The following is a 19644-nucleotide window of genomic DNA, read 5'->3' as shown; positions in this document are numbered from 1 at the left end:
CAACTTGAAAATAAATATATTCACAGCCTGTAGTCACATCCTCCTTACCACCTCCACAAGCTTGGGAGTGCCCAAGACACTCAATGAGTCTTTAACATGTCACAATGTGGGGGCTTCCTGGTGGCGCAGTGGTTGAGAGTCCGCCTGCCGATGCAGGGGACACGGGTTCGTGCCCCGGTCCGGGAGGGTCCCACATGCCGCGGAGCGGCTGGGCCCGTGAGCCATGGCCGCTGACCCTGTGCATCCGGAGCCTGTGCTCCGCAACAGGAGAGGCCACAACAGTGAGAGGCCCGCGTACCGCAAAAAAAAAAAAGTCACAACGTGTAAGTATGTGCAACATGAACACAGTATACTCCAAACAGAAAGACATTCTTTGATCAAAGTGTCCTCCAGATCTCCACGTGGACTTGCTGATTTTCCTGGATCAACCCCTTTTTCATTCTTCTTCCTCTAGTCCAAAAATTCTTTAAAATACACCAATGTTTGAGGAAACAGAGATAAATATATAAACTTTCCACAGCCTAAGTCTGTATACTTGCAAGCATGTTGTTAGAGGCACACTAGAGGTAGAGGCAGTGAATGTAATTAAAAAGGGTCTACTTGGTAGTTTTTAATGCATAAACATAATAAGACCCAAAGATAAATAATTCTGTGCTAATATTCACGAATTTATAGCTTAAATTTTATCAGTTTTAAGTAAAAAAGGTCATGTTTGCTTTCAGACCTAAGTGTATATAAAGTAATAAAATGAAGATTCCATCCCTCTCCAAATGCCAGCCAGATACTTTTAGGCAGAGTATTAGTATAAAAGAAAAGAATTTAAGGCAATCCAGTAGCTAAGATATTTCCAACTAAAGCTTTGTCCTTCAGAGCATGCTCTATTTCCTTCTCTTCAATCTTCAGAGACACCTGCAAAGAGAAAAGCACTTTTCATGGTGGAGAACTCACAAAAGCAGTTTTTATTACACAAACTTCTACCGTATTAAACTTGTCTCACAAGAGGCAAGCAAGTTAAACACTGCTTTTGCAATAGCCCGAAAAAATAAAAAATCTCATTCATACTACAGCCCTATCTTCACACACCTTAAACCCTACCTAACAAAAAAATTGTTTATCTAATTGTGGTCATTTTTGAATCTTTACTTTAGCAAAAGATAAGCTCGCCAAAGCAGGACAGTTAAAAGCAATGTCACAAAGAAGCAGTTCGTTGTACCTTTGCGAAACGCGTTTCCTTGTTTTTCTTTAATCCGAAAATGCCTCTGGCCTCCAAAAGCCCTGAAAGTGACAAACACTCTGACTGGTCCACAGCTGCCACCTGCTGTTTGCGACAGACGTTACTATAGGCTTCATATAACTGAGAGGAAACAAGGGAGAACAAATGTTGCTTAAAGGTCATATCTTTTTTTTTTTTTTTTTTTTTTTTTTGCGGTACGCGGGCCTGTCACTGCTGTGGCCTCTCCGGCCGTGGAGCACAGGCTCCGGACGCGCAGTCCCAGCGGCCATGGCTCACGGGCCCAGCCGCTCCGCGGCGTGTGGGATCTTCCCAGACCAGGGCACAAACCCGTGTCCCCTGCATCGGCAGGCGGACTCTCAACCACTGTGCCACCAGGGAAGCCCAAAAGTCATATCTCTTGTAACCCTGTAATCTTTTAAAAGAATGTGAATCTGGGTTTGCAAAATAGTTATCTGAATACCCTAATTCTCTCCCTTTTCAATGAAATCCTTGAAAAGGCATTTTGGAGATACTGCCAAAAACCTATACTGTAATGCAAGAAAGGGGCTTTATATATTTCATAGGGAGAGGCAGAAATAAAGGGGAGAAGATTAATGGTAAAGTCTCAACCACAACCCAAGGGAAATAAAGTCAGCTGCCTTTTACATGATACCAGTACTTATTCTTACTGTTAAAATCCATTTTTAATTCACATCAGCTGGAGCGTGATAGGCCTTTTGGAAAATATCTGCTCTGCAAAGCAGATTCTCATCTCCACCCCAGCTCCATCTGCTGAGATTCCCAACTAACCTTCCCCAGAGTGACCTCTTTGGTTTTCAGCTGCCTGGTCAAGAGCAGCAAAGAGCAGACCAAGATCTTCTGCTGAAGAGGGAAGGAATCTTGTGCTCCTTCTTGGCTCAAAGTCATTCTGTTTCCATCAACTTCCGAAATGACTTGTGATATGTGAATAACACCAACCTGCTTGGGAACCAGTGACTCAGAGGGTGATTTACCTATAAAGTAAATAAATCAAGCTTAATTAGATTTTTTAAATATTGTGGGTATTGAGACAGATGATATTAAGTTTTAACAGAAGGAAATTCAAGAGCAAAGCAGAAGTTCCAATTCTGTAACTAGAAGCCAAAGGATGAGACAAAATGTGATCCTTAGAAAGATGCCAAAGTGTGACATGACTTGGAAAGTACAGTTATCCTTCTTCTGGGCAGAACAGTGAGCTATTTTATCCTGTAGAGTGCAATTTAATGTCAGAGAGACAAAATCCACCTCATGAAAGAATAAGGACCAGACAGAGAACCAATGTACTCAGCCTTGCTTGGAAGGTTCCTAATATCTCAAAGGCAAAGGATAGAACCTTGAAACAAAGATGGCTGGGCCTGGTCTTTTTTTTTTTTTAATTCATTTATTTAGTTTTGGCTGCGTTGGGTCTTTGTTGCTGCGAGCAGGATTTTTCTCGTTGCGGCGAGCACGGGCTACTCTTTGTTGTGGGGCGGGCGTTTCTCATTGCGGTGGCTTCTCTTGTTGCAGAGCACGGGCTCTAGGCACACCGGTTTCCAGAGTTGTGGCTCGTGGGCTCTAGAGTACAGGCTCAGTAGTTGTGGTGCACAGGCTTAGTTGCTCCGCGGCATGTGGGATCCTTCCCGGGCCAGGACTCGAACCTGTGTCCCCTGCATTGGCAGGCAGATGCTTAACCACTGTGCCACCAGGGAAGTCCCTGGTCATTTTTAAAGGCTCAAAAAATTACCTAATATTTCAAATCAAATGAGTGGCTAGGGGACTTCCCTGGCGGTCCAGTGGTTAAGACTTCACCTTCCAATGCAGGGGGTGCGTGTTCGATCCCTGGTTGGGGAACTAAGATCCCACAGGCCTCACGGCCAAAAAACCAAAACGTAAAACAGAAGCAATATTGTAACAAATTCAATAAAGACTTTAAAAATGGTCCACATCAAAAAAAGAGTGGCTAAACGTGGACAATCCTACCTAAGTCCTCTAGATAGCCTCCCCAAATGACCTCTGAGGTTGGGTTCATTTGCCCAAGCTGATCTCCAGGAGAGCAACACTTGAGAAAATGTCACTGGATATCTTAGCAGATAGCACCATCTCAGAGTCTGGAGGTTGGGAAACTGCCAACAAGCTTCGGAGGATTGTGGCCTCATTGTTTGGACGCAGGAATCGCAAGACAGGGGAGCGATTTGCTCTGTAACAACCTTTGCCTAAAGTTACTTCCTGAGACCAGGTCAGTTGTCTCACAAGAGTTTGCTTCTATTTCATGATCACAAATGGGATGCCACCGAGGACTAATCATCATGGAGAAACTGGAGATCAGCGATCAAACAAGCAGAATCTTAAAGTTGAGAGGAATTTAGAGGTCTAGTCTCGCTCCCTAACAACAGCTGAGTCTCTTCAAAACAATCCCAAAAAGTGGTCACTGGGCTTCCCTGGTGGCGCAGTGGTTGAGAGGCCGCCTGCTCATGCAGGGGACGCGGGTTCATGCCCCGGTCCGGGAAGATCCCACATGCCGCGGAGCAGCTGGGCCCGTGAGCCATGGCCGCTGAGCCTGTGCATCCGGAGCCTGTGCTCCGCAACGGGAGAGGCCACAGCAGTGAGAGGCCCGCGTACAGCAAAAAAAAAAAAAAAAAAAAAAAAAAAAGTGGTCACCTATCCAGCTTGTGTCTGAGTATCTTCAACACTGGTGTACCCACACTGTGTCAAAGCCCAGTTAGTGCTATTTATTGGAGAGTGTTCTCTTATATTTATTTCAAGTCAGTCTCCCTATAGCTTTCTAGAGCCATTAAAAGCTAACCACACCGGGACTTCCCTGGTGGCTCAGTAGTTGAGTCCGCCTGCCGATGCAGGGGACACGGGTTCGTGCCCCGGTCTGGGAGGATCCCGCGTGCCGCGGAGCGGCTGGGCCCATGAGCCATGGCCACTGGGCCTGCGCGTCCGGAGCCTGTAAAAAGCTAACCACACCTACCAGAGGTCAAAAGACAGGAATTAGATTAATAATTTATGACAGGAGTTCACAACCCCTTTTAGTTGTATGTGTGTAGGCGGTGCTCACAGGGTCCACTGATAAGCCTAAATGTTATTGGTAAGGGAAAAAAGGGAATAATGTGAAAAGTTGAAGAGAAACCAGTATCTAGTCTATACATTGGCAAATATTACCTATCAGTCTAAGCACTAGGTTTGGCTAATTCTGAAATACTTTTATTAATTTTCTTTCAACAAGTTAATAAAAAAAAGAGTTTTCTGTGGAACTACGGTGCTAGAAACAATTTTAGTAACACTCAACCAGTGCAGGAGTGAAGGAAGAAACAATCAAATCAGACTGTCCTGTTTCTAAAGATTAAGAGTGGATATTAAACACAAGATATGTAGTTCATGGACATTTTACATCTGCCATAGCTAAGAGAACAAGGTTGAAGGAAAGGAAAATTAATTTTGTCATTTTTGTAAACGGCTGCAGTTTACCATAGCAATACTATCTTTGTACCTCCACCCTCCTAGACTTGTTTAAAGGCTTGTGATATCTCAAGTTGAACACAATTCTTTCCTGTCTGACTCTCTTACTTCCCAGGCTTTGCTTTCACCTATGTTGAGACGTAAAGTGCACTCAACGTAAGTACCCAGAGAGAAGCTGATCCAACCTTACTGTCTAGTTTTCATTCCTAGAGCTTGGAAAGAAAACTGACTCTGTCCCAACCATTCATGTAACACCCTGGAGAACTCATTTCCAGTAACACATGGATTATAGCACTGGCAGGCAAGATGGAAATAAAGTGGATGAAATTGATGAAAAACACGACACCCGTACACAAATGGGTGAGTGTGGATTTAACTGTGGATTTAACTATGCTCATTTCAGCTCTCTCTTTCCTCAGAGAAGTTAAGCTTCCAATTATAAAGGAAGACAAAAAGGAGATAAACTACTCACATTCAGACAGTGGTTTGAGGATAGTCTGGCTTTTGACATCTGACTCTACAATTTCAATAGCTCTCCTGTAAAAAAAAAATTTCTAAAATTAATTTAGGCTGAGCCAAACCAAACACCACACCAAACCACCAAAGCTCAAAAACAGGCACATTAACAAAAAGCAACATGTCTTATAACTTTAAAGCCCCCAGACAAAACTGGGTTATGTCTCAGCTCCAGGGGACTTAATTGCCTTGAAATAATTCATGGACCAGGGAATCTGAGAAACTTCAACACTACATGGTTTCCTATTACAGAGGCCAAGTAAGTCATCGTACACTGAGCCAATGATAACATTTTGAACAAGGAAAACCTGTCATGGATGGGAGAGAGGACACGTAGTGTGGGTGCTTGACTAAGAGAGCCAGTACCGCCCATACACACCAGACCTAAGAGGAGGGTCCTCAGTTATCTCCGCACAGGATATGTGTAGGCTAGAACCACACTGGCCTACTTGACTCTTGCTCATAGTTGCAGTCTTTACCCAAGTAGTTCGCTGACTAGGGGAAACTTTCAAATCCAGGATGACACCATCTAGCAATAGGAAGAGCTTACTCTCCCACTGCTCTCTCCAAAGTACTTTGCCCACAGGAAGCCATAAGCCAGACCTGGATCTTCTGCATCGCAGTAGGGGGAAGTTGGACCAGCGGGCCAACACAGCAAGTATCATTTTAATGGACCAAGCGTCCCTACTGGGAAGGAAGAAATTTCATCAGTCAGCACAGAGGCTTTCCCCAGCAGGAGGGGCCGGGGGATGGGAAGGGAGAGAGAGGTCTGGAGTACAACTGTGGGGGACCACCAACTGGAGGAAGGGGTGCTCACAAAAGCAAAGGAAGGGAAAAAAATGTCTAAAGGCAAAGATGGTTCAGGTCCATAAATAAACCTGCTTGAGACTAGCTAATGGAAAAGTAAACTGGAGTCTTTTTTAATACAAATGTAATTAACCAATCTATAATCACCACAGGGAGTGCCAGCAACACCTCATTTGTTTCTCCCTCTGTAGGTAATGGACTGATAATGTTTCAGACATTAACACGGTGGAAATGCAGAGCTCCCCACTGAGAAACAAGTCCTCCTTTCTGAGCGTAAAAAGTGGCAGAATGGAGCCTCTTAAGCCACACTCACTTGAGTTACATGAGACAATTAACAGCATTTCTTTTTTTTAATAAAAGCAGCCAACAGTGCCATAACTCACCTGCAAACATCTAGCGCTTTGCGAACATCTCCCGAAACAGCAGAGACTTTGCGGGCACAGAACTGAATGGCAGCATTGTCCAGGACCTGATCTTTAGATGCCTTTGAACAAGACATAGAAGATGACAGTTTGAACTATAAGACTTCCCCTCTGCAATTTAGGTCCCAGACTTGATTGACCAACCTTTAGGGTCTAAGACGCCTTTTCTGCTTAGAAGTAAATGGGGATTTCATACATTTAAGCATTTTGTAGGAATGTGGTAGAGATTCACAAAGGGAAAAAAAAGCACTTGAAACTCAAATTAGCAAAACTAAACTAAACTAAAACCTATTTGGTCATTTCCAATAGAGAAAGTGTTTTCATAGGTCCTATTTTATAAATTTATTTATTTATTTAGGGCTGTGTTGGGTCTTCGTTGCTGCGCACGGGCTTTCTCTAGCTGCGGTGAGCGGGGGCTACTCTTCGTCGTGGTGGGCGGGCTTCTCACTGAGGTGGATTCTCTTGTTGTGGAGCACAGGCTCTAGGCACTCAGGCTTCAGTAGTTGTGGCACGCGGGTTCAGTAGTTGTAGCTCGCGGGCTCTAGAGCGCAGGCTCAGTAGTTGTGGCGCTTGGGCTTAGTTGCTCCACAGCATGTGGGATCTTCCCAGACCAGGGCTCGAACCCGTGTTCCCTGCATTGGCAGGCGGATTCTTAACCACTGCGCCACCAGGGAAGTCCCCATGGGTCCTATTTTAAAAGGCCATTAGAGAAGCATTTGGGTGACTCCTCTAACTCTTTTTATTCCAACACTAAGGCATCTAAAATGGAGCCAAGAGTAGAAATTCATATAAAAATGAATGGGCTATAGGAACTCCCTGTTTAGTAATGCAATCAAAGCAAAATATTTTTGAACCACCTTCACAGGTGATACAAGGAACACTCAGCTTGGTACAATGCTTGGCACTCACCTGATTAAGTCGATCCTGCAGGATAGTGGCTATCTGATTTTTGGTATAAGGTGGGAAGTTCAACAGCCGTGGCTTACATTTTTCTCTAGCTTGAAGCCTTGGCAGGATTCTGTCTGTGAGATCCAGGGTATTAGCAATACCTGAGGAGGAGATAAATGACACTAAGCATCATTGGTCAAATCATCGTAAAAGGAAAACCAAACCCTCTGAAAGCTGAATAAGGGACTTCCCTGGTGGTCCAGTGGTTAAGACTCCACGCTCCCAATGCAGGGGCCCGGGTTTGATCCCTGGTCAGGGAACTAGATCCCGCACGCTGCAACTAAGACCCAGTGCAGCCAAATAAATAAATATTAAAAAAACAAAAAAACACCCACCAAAAAACTGAATAAAATTTCCAGTTATAATCCAGCATTCCAACAGTTGCTTCGCACTTTCCCCCACCCCCACCCTCAATACCCATTAGATAAGATGTGTATAATCATCGAAGAATGCTCTTTTTGAGTTACGTTTAGAATTGTTCAATTATAAGCAGGATCAGATACTCCCAAAATCAATTGTCTCTGAAATGCAGCATTATGTCATTTCTATCCAGAGTTAACAAAGTTGACTTGACTTAGATTAAGGTTCCTATTATCTTATAGTAACTTTCTTATTTTGGTAAGAAAGCAGAAAGCTGGTGTAAGATCAAATAATAGTTGATAAGGGAATTCCCTGGTAGTCCAGTGGTTAGGACTCGGCATTTTCACTGCTGGGGCCCAGGTTAAATCCCTCGTCGGGGAACTAAGATCCCGCAAGCTGCATGGCACAGCCAAAAAACAAAACAAAACAAAATATGTGATGAATAAACTGAAGAGATTAGAAAAAGGTCTTTAGAACCACCATGTAACATAAACAACAGAGCACTAACCAATCAGCACCAACCGAGAATTGCTTAGCCATGGCCATTCAAACAGTGTGTACAGTACATCCTGCCCTCTGCTGTCCAGCTGATCCATCTCGTCCAACACCAACACACTACAAAAAAAAGAGAAACAATTAGTATCCATGTTCACCTCAACTCTCCAATCTGTTTGATCTGGGCTGACACTAGGTCACATTCCTACAGCTAAGACCAGTTTGAAGGGCTTCCCTGGTGGCGCAGTGGTTGAGAGTCCGCCTGCCGATGCAGGGGACACAGGTTCGTGCCCCGGTCCGGGAAGATCCCACATGCCGTGGAGCGGCTGGGCCTGTGAGCCATGGCCGCTGAGCCTGCGCGTCGGGAGCCTGTGCTCCGCAACGGGAGAGGCCACAACAGTGAGAGGCCCGCGTACCGCAAAAAAAAAAAAAAAAAAAAAAAAGACCAGTTTGAAGATCATAATCTGTCCACCTCCAGTCACTGTTATGATGATACCCCCCATCATCACCAGAAAGTAACATACAGGTTTTTCAAGTAATTAGTTTAAAAACATTTTCCCCCAATTTAAAATTAGGAGGCTTTTGTTTTTTCTTTTCTTCTTTCCCTTTAAGCTTATGTAACTACCCCTCAGAGAGAAAATATAGGAAATGTTCTTTTTATGAGCAAACTGATACATTCAAGAGACGAGAATGTGAGTTTGTGGGCAATGGATCCTGCAGATTTTCACAGAGCAACATGCAGCAGAGCAATGCTTACATCATGGGGCCCTTCTCCGCAGTCATATGGTTTTCCAGTTTCCTCATTATGTCCTTCCCAGCTGGCCTGGATACTTCTTCCTGACAAATCTCCTGAGCAATGGCTGGGAATACAGCCTGGGCACTCCTCAAGGACATGCAATTCAGCATGATAGTTTTAAAGCTTTTCAGTTCCTTCTAGAAAAATGCAAACATGCGAGTTATTTTGGCCTCAGATAAAGGTTTGATGGAACCTGAAGTGTCTTTGAAGAGTTAACAGCATACAAGAGAATAAGGTCCACTTTCATTTGGAAAGATTTAGACAGAGATATTAAAAATGTCTTATTTTGGGGAGAACTGCAGTGCCCTAAGCACTTCTACTTTTTCTTAACCCTTGATAACCAAGTGTCATTTTGGCAAGAGCATCATAATTCAGACTCTCAATGTACCTTGAGGTCTTGCAGAATTCGGCTTAAGCAGGCAGTTTTTCCAGTTCCAGGAGCACCAGAAAGATAAAGACTTCCAGCTTTCTTCCCACAGATGTGCTCCCTCAGGAAATTCCTGATGACATCCATCTCCTTTTCCCTGGCAGGCAGCTGATCTGGGACAGCTGTAGTCAGGACCTGCTTTGCTTGCTGGTAGCAAGTACCTGTGCCAGACATGAAAGGACAATTAGACACAACAGAGGTGACTGAGAAGACCCACCAGGTTTCACTTGGAATCACCAGCCATGTTTATGAGGCTGCACTAACAGTTGCCATGTAAGAACCAACCTTCTTGCTTGAGAAGTCTCAGGCATGCAGATTCTTTCTCCAGTGGACATCTCTGCTCAGAATTTGTTGCGATGTCTTGACCTTTTGGAACTGAGGAACATATTTTGTTTTGGTGAAGTCTGGCTTGTTCTCTTTTGCTAGGAGACTCCATTGTCAGCTGATTGTCAAATACCAATCTGCGCCCCTTAGATGTACGTGAGCGAGGGGGACCATTTTCTTTCTTGCTTTGCTTTGGTGGAGAACAGGGAGGTAAACGGGGAGTGTTACACAGGTTGTCGTCACCTGAAACATTAAAATCAAAATGTGGTCATTCATAGCAGTAGATAGTAAAAGGACTTGGAAAGATCTCTGCATCCCCCCCAAAAAGGGGGATGAATTTCTATCATGGTCAGAACCACCAAAATAAAATGCCTCTCATCCAGAAGCAAATAGTGGCCACCAGATGGCACCACTGAGTCTTACTATTTGGTAGAGGTTTTAATGGGATGAAATTCTAGGATTGCTCTAAAACAGGGTTTCCCAACCTTGGCACCATTGATATCTTGGACCAAGTAATTTTTCATTGTGGGGGACTGTCCTGTGCACTGTAGAATATTGAGCAGCATTCCCAGCCTTTATTCACTATATCAGTATCACCCCCTCAGTTATGACAACTAAAAATGTCTCCAGATCCTACCAAATCACCCCTCATTAAAAACAGATGATCTAAAACAAGAAAGGAAAAAACAAACAAAAAATAATTTTAAAAAAAAAAGGAAAGAAAAAGAAAGGATTACCAACCACTGCTCTAAAACAAGAATTGTCACCTGTTTTTCTTAATTTCACAACTAACGAGGCAAGTTTCAAAATACTATATAACTAACTGCAAGGTCGTTTAAAACACTGACAGAACCAAGTTCAGTATTACGGAACTGAAGATCAGACCTATTAAGTAGTTCGGAAAGTGATCTCAGTAAGTAGCTTACCTCTGAAGTTCAGTAAGCACTTAGCAACCATTCTGAAAATAACCAAAGGGAACAGAGTGGTCTTAACTGAACTCAGAAAGCTGTTTCAAAGGCATCTTATTATTGAGAAAGACAGGTCGAGAGCTACCAGTCAAAAAGTTGTACTCAGATAATGGATAGCTTACCCAGACGTTTTCTGGGGCTAAGAGGCAGAATATTTGCACAAGGAGAACGGGGTATGACCTGGACATTTGTCAGTTCTAGTTTGGTGTCACTGGAGTTTTTAGCTTTGTCCAATGTCCGAGGCTGTTTCTTTTTTGGAAAACTGATTGTAGCCTGTGACTGGGAGCGGGTTTGAGGCATGACGGCAACACAGCTGCGTACAAAAAAGAGAACAGGACAGCCAGTCAATATGTAAAAGTGAAGAAAAACAACTAACATGTAACTTATACTGAAGATCGAAATTCATTTCATAAGTAGATTATGTTGTAACAATATTTTAGCATTTAATTTTGCTTCATATCCGAATCTATGCAACAATAGCGAACACCACCTACTACGAGTAAAAGGCTGTCATAAACATTTTAGGTATTAACTCCTTTAAGTTTTACAACCACCTTAGAGGTAGGTACTATTATCCTTATCTTAATGATAAAAAAACAGAGGCAGAGAGGCCCAACGTCACGGCAAAGCAGGATATAAGACCAGGCATTCTGGCTCCAGAGCCCCAATTTTTAACCACTCGAGACGTACAATAACAAGTTGATCTTAATTGGCGTCCATAGTACTTCTACCCCCCTGGCTCCAGGCACGGGGTACATCGTTAACACCAGCTTAGCCCAGCAGCCTCCCACATTTACAGGCTTCCTCAAGCCCTCACTCCGCACTCAATCCCCGCTCTACCCAACTCTCGGCCCCACATAGCCCCAGATGCTCGGGGAACGTCTCCCTCCTGCCGCACTCAACACAACTGCCAGAGCACTCCGAGGGCGCACGTCTCCCTTCCCTACCCCGACCTTCTCACCCTCCCGCGATCTGAGCTCTCCTCCTCTTACGGAACCCGCGGTCCTCGCCCTAGCCCCTCACCCAACTCCGCCGCCCCCCAGGACTCGGGCCTCCTCTCCTTTCCACCTCACAGTGCTGCGTCACCTCAGTGCCGGCGCCTTCTCACGTCTCCCACAGAAAACTAAAGGGACTGTCCACGACAGGATCCTGGACAAACACCACACCGTCAGCCGGAAAGCCCAGACGCGCTCGCGCCAAATCTGGACAGCCGCAGCTTTCCCGCCTCCCGCCAAAGCCCGGCCACGTTTCTGATTGGGTGTCGCCAGAGCGCCGCACGCCTTGGCCCCAGCCCCCTCCTTCACAACCAATCAAGCGGGAAGGCGCACAACCAATAAGAGAGCCTCAGGTCTCAGCGCCACCACGAGGCCACGCCCACCGAGCCGTAGGGGCAGTCTACATCCGGGGCCTCGGCGGAAAGATGCGCGCTTGCGCCGGGGCCGACTGAGTGAGGCCCGGCGGGAGCTGTAGTCTTTGCCGCTCGCGACTGTATTCCCACGCCCTTCCTTCAATACCTTCTCACTGCTGCACATACCCATTTTTTCCTTACCCTAATGGACTATATTTTCAGAGAGCTACTACATAATACCTGCCATTATTTGGACGGTTCTGGGTGCGAGGTATGATGCTAGGCGCTTTACATATCTAATGCCCAACACTGCAAGACACAAAGCAAATGTGCCGAGGGTTAGTTAGAGGTCACAGAATTTTGGTGGCCTCGAAGGGCCTAGGTCCATTTCCTGACAACCAAAAGCAATGTTTCTTTGTAAAGTTATACATACATACATAAATACACTGCACTTCATCACAGTATCTCCCTGATTTGTGTTTCAAGGGTGAGAAAAAGGGCCAGGCCTTTGCTTTTATTTTGTTAAAGATAAGAATACGATATTCTGTGCACCTTCCTATCATTAATCCCATTAATCCACACAATGTGGGGAGTGGAGAGGATTATGGCCCCTTAATTTTAAAATATATTTTTTTTATGGCTAAATACAAGGGTTTCAGGGCCAGAGAAGACCACTACAGATGGAGTGGCAATCTGAACTTTTAATGAAAAATATAAATTAAAGCAGTAATTTACAGGCCAGCTTCCAATGCTAACAACCCAGGTTCCACTAAAAACCCAAATCCAATTCTAGGTGATGGTAAGCATGTATCTGTCATCCTTCAATATCAAATGAAATAGAGCAAGCCGAGAAATAGGGAAACAATAATACAATCAACTTAATTGTAGTTCATTCATATAGGAGATAAAAACCAATATTGAGTGCTTGTGTATGCCAGGGGCTGAGCTCTGGTATTTTACCTATATCACCTTATTAATTCTCACAGGCACCCCCATGAAGTTGGAATTATTTCCATTTCACAAATGAGAAGACTGAAATAGAGAGGTTGAGTAAATCTGCCCAAGGTCACACAACTAGTAAGTGGAAGAACTGGCATTCAAACTCAGGAAGTCTAACAGGAATAAAACTCCTGACCACTTAAAACATACCGAGGGGGAATAGACAGATGCAGGTTTTAGAGGGAGAGATGGCGAAGGAGCACATCTGGGGAAGGCTTTCTAGGAGCTGAAAACTACAAGAGTGAAGAGCGTAGGCTGCCACGAATGGAGAAAGCGCTACCACAGAATGGAGACTTTTTTACCAGCTGGTATTTCTGATCTCTTAACAGGGGAACAGAACCTAGAAAGAAGCAACTTTCACTGTTCATATTTATTTTTATAACCTGGACACCTAAAACTTGTCCTTCATAACCAGAAATGGTAGTAACAAGTGCCCAGCCAGCTTTTAAGGGATGGTGGTGAACAACTACCTCAGTTACAGTGGGACAGAGGGGGCAGAGGAAGCCATGAGTACTTAACGTGCATATTGGAGCCTATGAAAGCATTCACCAGGAAATATAGCACCAGTCCAAGAAAAGCCTACAAGAATAAGTGACTATTGTGGAAGCAGGCAGAGAATCACAGAACGTCCAGATTGAAAGTTCTCTAAAAGGTTACCTAGTTGAAGTTTTCTCTTTTCACTACTCCAGTAACATGATGAGCAGACCATCATACTGTTTCTCGCTTCTGTGCCTTGTCCTTGCCGTTTCCTATGTCTGGAATGCCAGTCACCATCCTCCTGCCCTGGCTAATTACCATAAAGCCTTTAATGCCCCGCATAGGTTTCCCTTGGTGGCTGTCCTGAAGTCTTCTGCTAGACTCTGAGCTCCTTGGAGGCAAAGACCATGTCCTATTCATCTTCATATTGTCGGTGCCTGGCACAGAGTAAAATACGCAATCAACGCTTGCTCAATGAATGGAAAGGACATTCCTTCCAAGTGGATATCCATCTTTTGCTTGAACATTTTTTTGTGGTCAGACAGCATACAGTCCTTTAAATCTCACACCCCTAAACCTAGGAGTGGAGAATCAATTCAATTATGTGTAAAAACAATCCAGACTGGGCTCCAGTGATGTCAAAGATGAAGCATTTCCCCATAGTTATCCTCTGGGGTGGTTAGGATCCTGAGGTTGACATTTTAGTTCTCTTACCTCTGTCTGCAGAGTAATAGGAAGTCAGAGACAGGTAGCTTCCTTGCAGTAAGTTGCAGTTAGTGGCTGGGCTGGGCCAGAAAATACTTAAAGAGGCACATTCACCATAAGCGGCTATGTCTTGGTAATAATTAAGGTGGGCAAACTAGTGTCCTTATCACTTGCTAATCCATACACGGTGTCATGGAGGAAGGGACCAAATGACACAGGAAGGACCTGTCCGGCATCCTTATGTGTGTCTGTGTGCGTGCGTGCGTGCACTGGCGGGCACGTGCACACGTACACAGACTAGCAATACCATCCCAATAGGACGGAGAAAGCTTATAGGGTTAGCAAGTTGAGAGTCATCTAGGCAAACTCTATTTGAGGGCTATTCAAAGTCACAGGAGGAACAATTAAATCAATAAATAGGTAGTTTATTAATCATATTAATAACAATGATGGGTCAAAGAATCAGGAATTCAGCCAACCTGGCAAATATGGATGAAAATGAAAGGAGGCCCTTTTTTCCCCTCGCTCCCGCACCCTCATAGGTTTTTATATCAAACTGTGTGAGAGTGCCTCATACACACACCTATTATGAACCAGTACAGGAAATAATTTCAAGACCTTTGCTAGTGATGAAAGTGTAGATTAAGCTCATTAAATCTTAGTGGTGATTATGTCAGCTGACCACAGTAAGCAGAGAATGTCTGGTTCAATTCTGACACCTACAGTCAAAGTTCAAGAAAGCCAGCTAAGATTTCAACTTAAGCAGTGAAGAAAAAAAGGCAACACCCACATAAAAACAGACACAGTCTGCGTGTTCTGCCCTCACCTTTTCTTCACACTTCAGTGTGAGAATCTACCACACACACAGGTGGAAAGAAGCATTAGGGATATAAGGAAAGGACACAAGGCCAGGGGGTCTCCTGAGTTCCCTGGAATCATGGGCAAAGGGGAGTTAGGTGGCAAATATAAATAATGACCAACTCTATCAGAATCACCCAGTCAGCCTGGCTAACTGGAACTGTGACTTTCAAAACACAGCAGGAGGGGAGGAGAGAAAACTCCGAGGAAGCTGCAGATGCTTCTGCCCAAGTTAGTATTTCTACTTTCTCAGAGGATCTGGAGTCAAACCAGTACCCTAACCGGAGGCAACTGATTTTCTCTCTTCTATGCCACCACTTGTGGTGGTATTCCAGACAAGACTACACAGTTTTCAGGTTTTTTGCTTTTGTTTTTAAGCAAGGTTTAATTAAACTGCACGGCATCCAGAAGAAAGAAATGTACCAAAGAATCCAACCTGAGACCGGATTATACACTGTAGAAGGGGGTAAAGAAATCAATGCTAATTGGGAGAGGGAGCCCCGTAATCAGAAACAACTCCAAAATAAATCATACAATAAATTATTTTTTAGAAGAAAAGAAACCAATCCACATGCAGACAAAGATGGACGCACACATACATACATACACTCTTCACGCACGTCACTCTAGTCTTTTATTCAGTGTTGACGATGGCTCCCATGCTGGTCGCCGTGGAAAAGGACAAGGGTTAGACGTGAGAAGAGAAGGCTCGGCCCCGCTGCCACCAGTGGAATGAGATTTAAGACCATTAGAGAGGGAACCCACTAAGTTGTCAGACAAGAGGAGAAAGAAGGAAACAGCAGTTATCAAGGAAGATTTTAATTGCTTCAAAGAGGGAGAGAGGAAGAAAGCACAGAAATCTAACACAAGTAAAGGCACAATGAATGTGGAGTTGAATGGAACCAAACCCTTCCTTTGGTTAAAATTATCCTTTTTTTTTCTGTATGTGTTTTGAAGGTGGTTGTAGTTTTGCTTCACTTTGCTTTTAAGAGACGAGTCTCGAAGGCAGAGTTGTAATGCCTCCCATTCCCTAAAGTAGGGTGGCTCACAGAAAGCCACCCTGACCACGTACAGCCAGGGACTGAGATTCAACAGGGAAAGAAAGACTACAACTGGAATGTGAGGAATCTGATTTGCAGTTGATTGCAGGTTGGGTTTCCAGAACAGACAGCTCAGTGTAGTGCCACCAAAGGGCCTCAGATGCCCTCTACTCCACCCAGAGCTCTGCAGAAGGGAAGGACCCTGGAGTCACACTTCACCCCCACTCCCATAAGCACTCAGCCTACAGATTATTTCAAGTGATCAGGAGAATTAAAACACACCCCAACCCTGAGTTGCTCTGTAGCAAGTCTATTTACAATTTTATCTCACCTCTCCCTGGAGGTAAATTTAGGTTTCAAGAGGGGAAGCTATGGGGTGAGGGGATGCCCCCAGGGCAATGGTCAGTGGCTAGTCTCCTTGCCTTTGCCAGTTCAGAGGGCTGGGATGAAGTTTTGGAGACGGGAGCCTCTTGTCTGTTGGGTGGGATAGCCCCTAAGTGCTCTCACTCTGCGGGCCCAGCTGGGAAAACGCTGGGCCTCTGCAGCTGGAGGAAACCCCCACGATAGAGCAAACCACACCTGGAGCACCACAGTGCTGCGATCCAGGTCTGGGGACCAGAGGAGACGGGGAGAGGGGCATCTAGCTCATTTAAAAACCTGCAGACCACTGGCCTGCTTCCCAGAAAGGGCGGTAAGAAACAACTATGAAGTTTTTCCCACCCGAGAAAAACATCATAAAACCAAACCCACACGAGGGCTTTTAACACAGCTTCTTTGATGCCTAGTTGGGCAATGTCTCTTCCTTCTAGGAAGGGATAAGGGGGTTAATGGGACTGGGCAACAGCCTCAACATGAGACCACCCAATCTTCCACTGAAGAGATGACATTCCCACAAGCAGATAAAAAGAGCAGTTTAAAAGGTGAGAAGTTTTAGTGCTCTTGTAGCCAGCCCACCTCAAACCTATATTACAAGCTTTTTACAGCATACAAAATAGATCAGTAACTATGAGGCTCACATTCCCATTCATCAATAGTAAATATACATGATAATAAATCTGTTATTAACACAGGGACCAAATAGGGTATAAGGCAAAGACATTTAAATAGGTACTGTGTCATCAACATGCTCTGAAGAAGAAAATCCATCTGACTAGATCTAGTCCCAGGCCTTTTTCCATGAGGCCAAGAAAATGAAAATACAGTCAATACCCACGTGACACAGTCCAAATGCTGGGGAATATGAGGGGCAGCAGGTCATACGGGAGGAAGATAGTAGCCCCAGTGAAAAGCTGGGGTTTGGCTTTTACGTGTGATGCTCATTTCGATGCTCTATGTTTGAGGAGTGAGGGGAAAAGAGATACGCTTTGATAACATTGTACAAAAGGCATCAACTCCCATTTCAAAAATAAATGGGAAGACTTCACAGTCCAAGTTCAGTAACTGGGGTCAGCATCTACCCTGGAACTCTGCTGCAGTATCAAGTCTTGTACTTTGTCCTTTTCCCTCCACTAACATCCTCTCTCTAAGCTCCACTGGCTTCAGGATGCTGGGGGGATACTGCTGGGAGGTAACTGCTAACAGATTTGAAAATAAGAATGATAAATAAAGAATGATTAGAAAAACCGTGGTCACAGACCTAATCATGGTTTGCCCCAACAGTCAATATGGTCCAGGGGATGGCAAAGGATCGCAGACCCCAGATAAATAACCCAAGTTGAGAGCTCTCTCATCTAGCACTGGGAGCACTTGGGTTTCACTGGGCACCATGTACAGATCCTTCATCTGTGATCCAACAGATAGGAAAGGTCCCTAGGACAGTTTAAGCCTGTGATGTATCTGATGAAAGCTCCTTTGCTCTCACTTCAAGCTTTGAGCAGCCTCTGCACTTGACAAGAGCTTTAGCAAACCAAACCAGCTGGATGTGGAGCCCAGGAGCTCCATCATGCTGTTGGAGAAGGGGAAGTCCCTGCACCACGATCCAAGCTCAGTTCCTACCTAGACTGGGAACCTTCATTTTCTCTGTGCTCTTTAACTAGGACCTGGAAGACAAAACAACATATTGCTGGCTGCCAGGGAAGATCAACTGGACTGAGGCACACCGCACCAAAGTCCTTGTGCTTTTGGCAGAGGAATCTTTGACTACCCCCATAAGCTTCCTCACCCTTCTCTACTCTGCTGTGCTAACCCCTGCAGTCTTGGGGTTGAGTGGTGCAGAAGGGAACAGGAAGAGCCTGCTCACTCAGATGGGCTATGAACTTCACAACGAGTGGGCCTCAGTTAAAGCCATTCACAGCCCGCAGAGCTGGTCCCTTCCACAAGGTGCTTCACCCTTCCCTTCTTCGTCATCCTGGAGCACCCATCAGGGGCTGAAGTTTCTGAACAGGGATGAAAGGGCCAGTGGCCTTCAGGGCCAAGCAGAGAAGACTGAGGCAGCCTCAAGGTCAAGGTTAAGGCCAAGGCCAAGGTCCTATCTTCCTATCTCTCACTAGAGGTTTTGGGGGTTTCTGAATCCATAATGAATGAATGAAAGGGACTTTTCTCTTGAGGGGATAGGTGGTGAGAGGAGGAAAAACATCCCTCAGCCTCAGCACCTGAAGAAATGGAGCAGGGAGCCCCAGAGGGCTCACATGGCTCCTGGTCCCTGTGACGCAGAGGAACTGACTAGCTCTAAAAGGACCCCCAGTTTACTTCACCCTCTCTTTTTATTAGATGTTTAGTTCAACTGATTAGTATTTAGTGTTTATATCCAACCTATTTCTGGGTATAAGCGTGGGGTGGGGTGAGGGCAAAGCCAAAATACCCCTAAAAATAAAGCAGACCCACTTCCTTGCCCATGCTCTAAACTTGACCTTTAAAACAGATCACTTCTCTGCAAACTCCTTTCCCATTTCACTAAAAATGCCTACCCCCAGAAGTCCTGGCCATGCCAGCCTCCTAAAATGATGAAATATAATATACCCACCAAGCTCCCCCCACAGTGGGTAGGAGAAGGTAGGAGTACCATTCTCCACCCCGCCCCGACAATGAGTTCATTCATCACAACAAGGCACCTTTCCCCAGAGGAAAGCAGGAGACATGGAATCTTTCTCCTCATCTGGCCAGCAGGGCTTGCAAGAGGAGGGATGGATGCAGGGTTTGAGACCCTACTGTCAATATAAAGAGTCCGGTCACCAAGTCCAGAGACGAGATGCATAGATGGAGGTGAGCTGGGTGGACGCTTGGAGTCTCGAGGTTGGTTGCACTGGAGAAACACGTTAGGAGCTGTCATGCAGGTTTCAGGGAGAATGGAAGGGACCATCTGAGAAGAGGAGAGGGTCCATCCTTTTCCTGAGGAACAGGACCAAGCCAGGCTTCACCTGAGAATGGGCGGCAGAGGTGGGGCTCCACGGGCAGCTGAAAAAAATAAATAAAAACCACATACGCAAGGTCACCCACCAGACCCTGAATAACTCAAACATTCC

The 19644-nt window shown here is 45.0% G+C and overlaps 2 protein-coding genes across 6 annotated transcripts in view; both read right to left on the bottom strand.

Moving 5' to 3' along the window:
• On the bottom strand, nt 1–19481 carry CDC6 (cell division cycle 6). Of its 2 annotated transcripts, none has more exons than XM_060133511.1 (12): nt 19234–19481; nt 10879–11069; nt 9750–10031; nt 9426–9625; nt 8999–9174; nt 8255–8361; nt 7348–7487; nt 6400–6500; nt 5166–5230; nt 2024–2226; nt 1214–1354; nt 1–909 (listed from the first exon to the last, which is right to left on the bottom strand). In XM_060133511.1, the coding sequence occupies exons 1-12, from the start codon at nt 19479–19481 to the stop codon at nt 820–822; spliced, it is 1944 nt and encodes a 647-aa protein (XP_059989494.1). In that variant the 3' UTR covers nt 1–819. The 2 variants fall into 2 exon arrangements, with proteins under 2 accessions (XP_059989494.1, XP_059989495.1); XM_060133512.1 differs by lacking the exon at nt 19234–19481 and adding an exon at nt 11843–12039.
• Nucleotides 19438–19644, bottom strand: part of WIPF2 (WAS/WASL interacting protein family member 2) — a 39116-nt gene continuing 38909 nt past the window's right edge. For all 4 annotated transcript variants that reach the window (XM_060133517.1, XM_060133515.1, XM_060133514.1 and 1 more), the window contains one exon: nt 19438–19576. In XM_060133517.1, coding sequence (XP_059989500.1) covers nt 19536–19576 — 41 coding nt within the window. In that variant the 3' untranslated portion in view covers nt 19438–19535. The remainder of the gene's footprint in view (nt 19577–19644) is intronic.

Source organism: Lagenorhynchus albirostris, chromosome 20 (assembly GCF_949774975.1).
Source record: "Lagenorhynchus albirostris chromosome 20, mLagAlb1.1, whole genome shotgun sequence".
Taxonomy (NCBI): Eukaryota; Metazoa; Chordata; class Mammalia; order Artiodactyla; family Delphinidae; genus Lagenorhynchus; species Lagenorhynchus albirostris.
The sequence above is the reverse complement of the archived record's forward strand: the minus strand, read 5'-3'. Positions and strand labels throughout refer to the sequence as shown.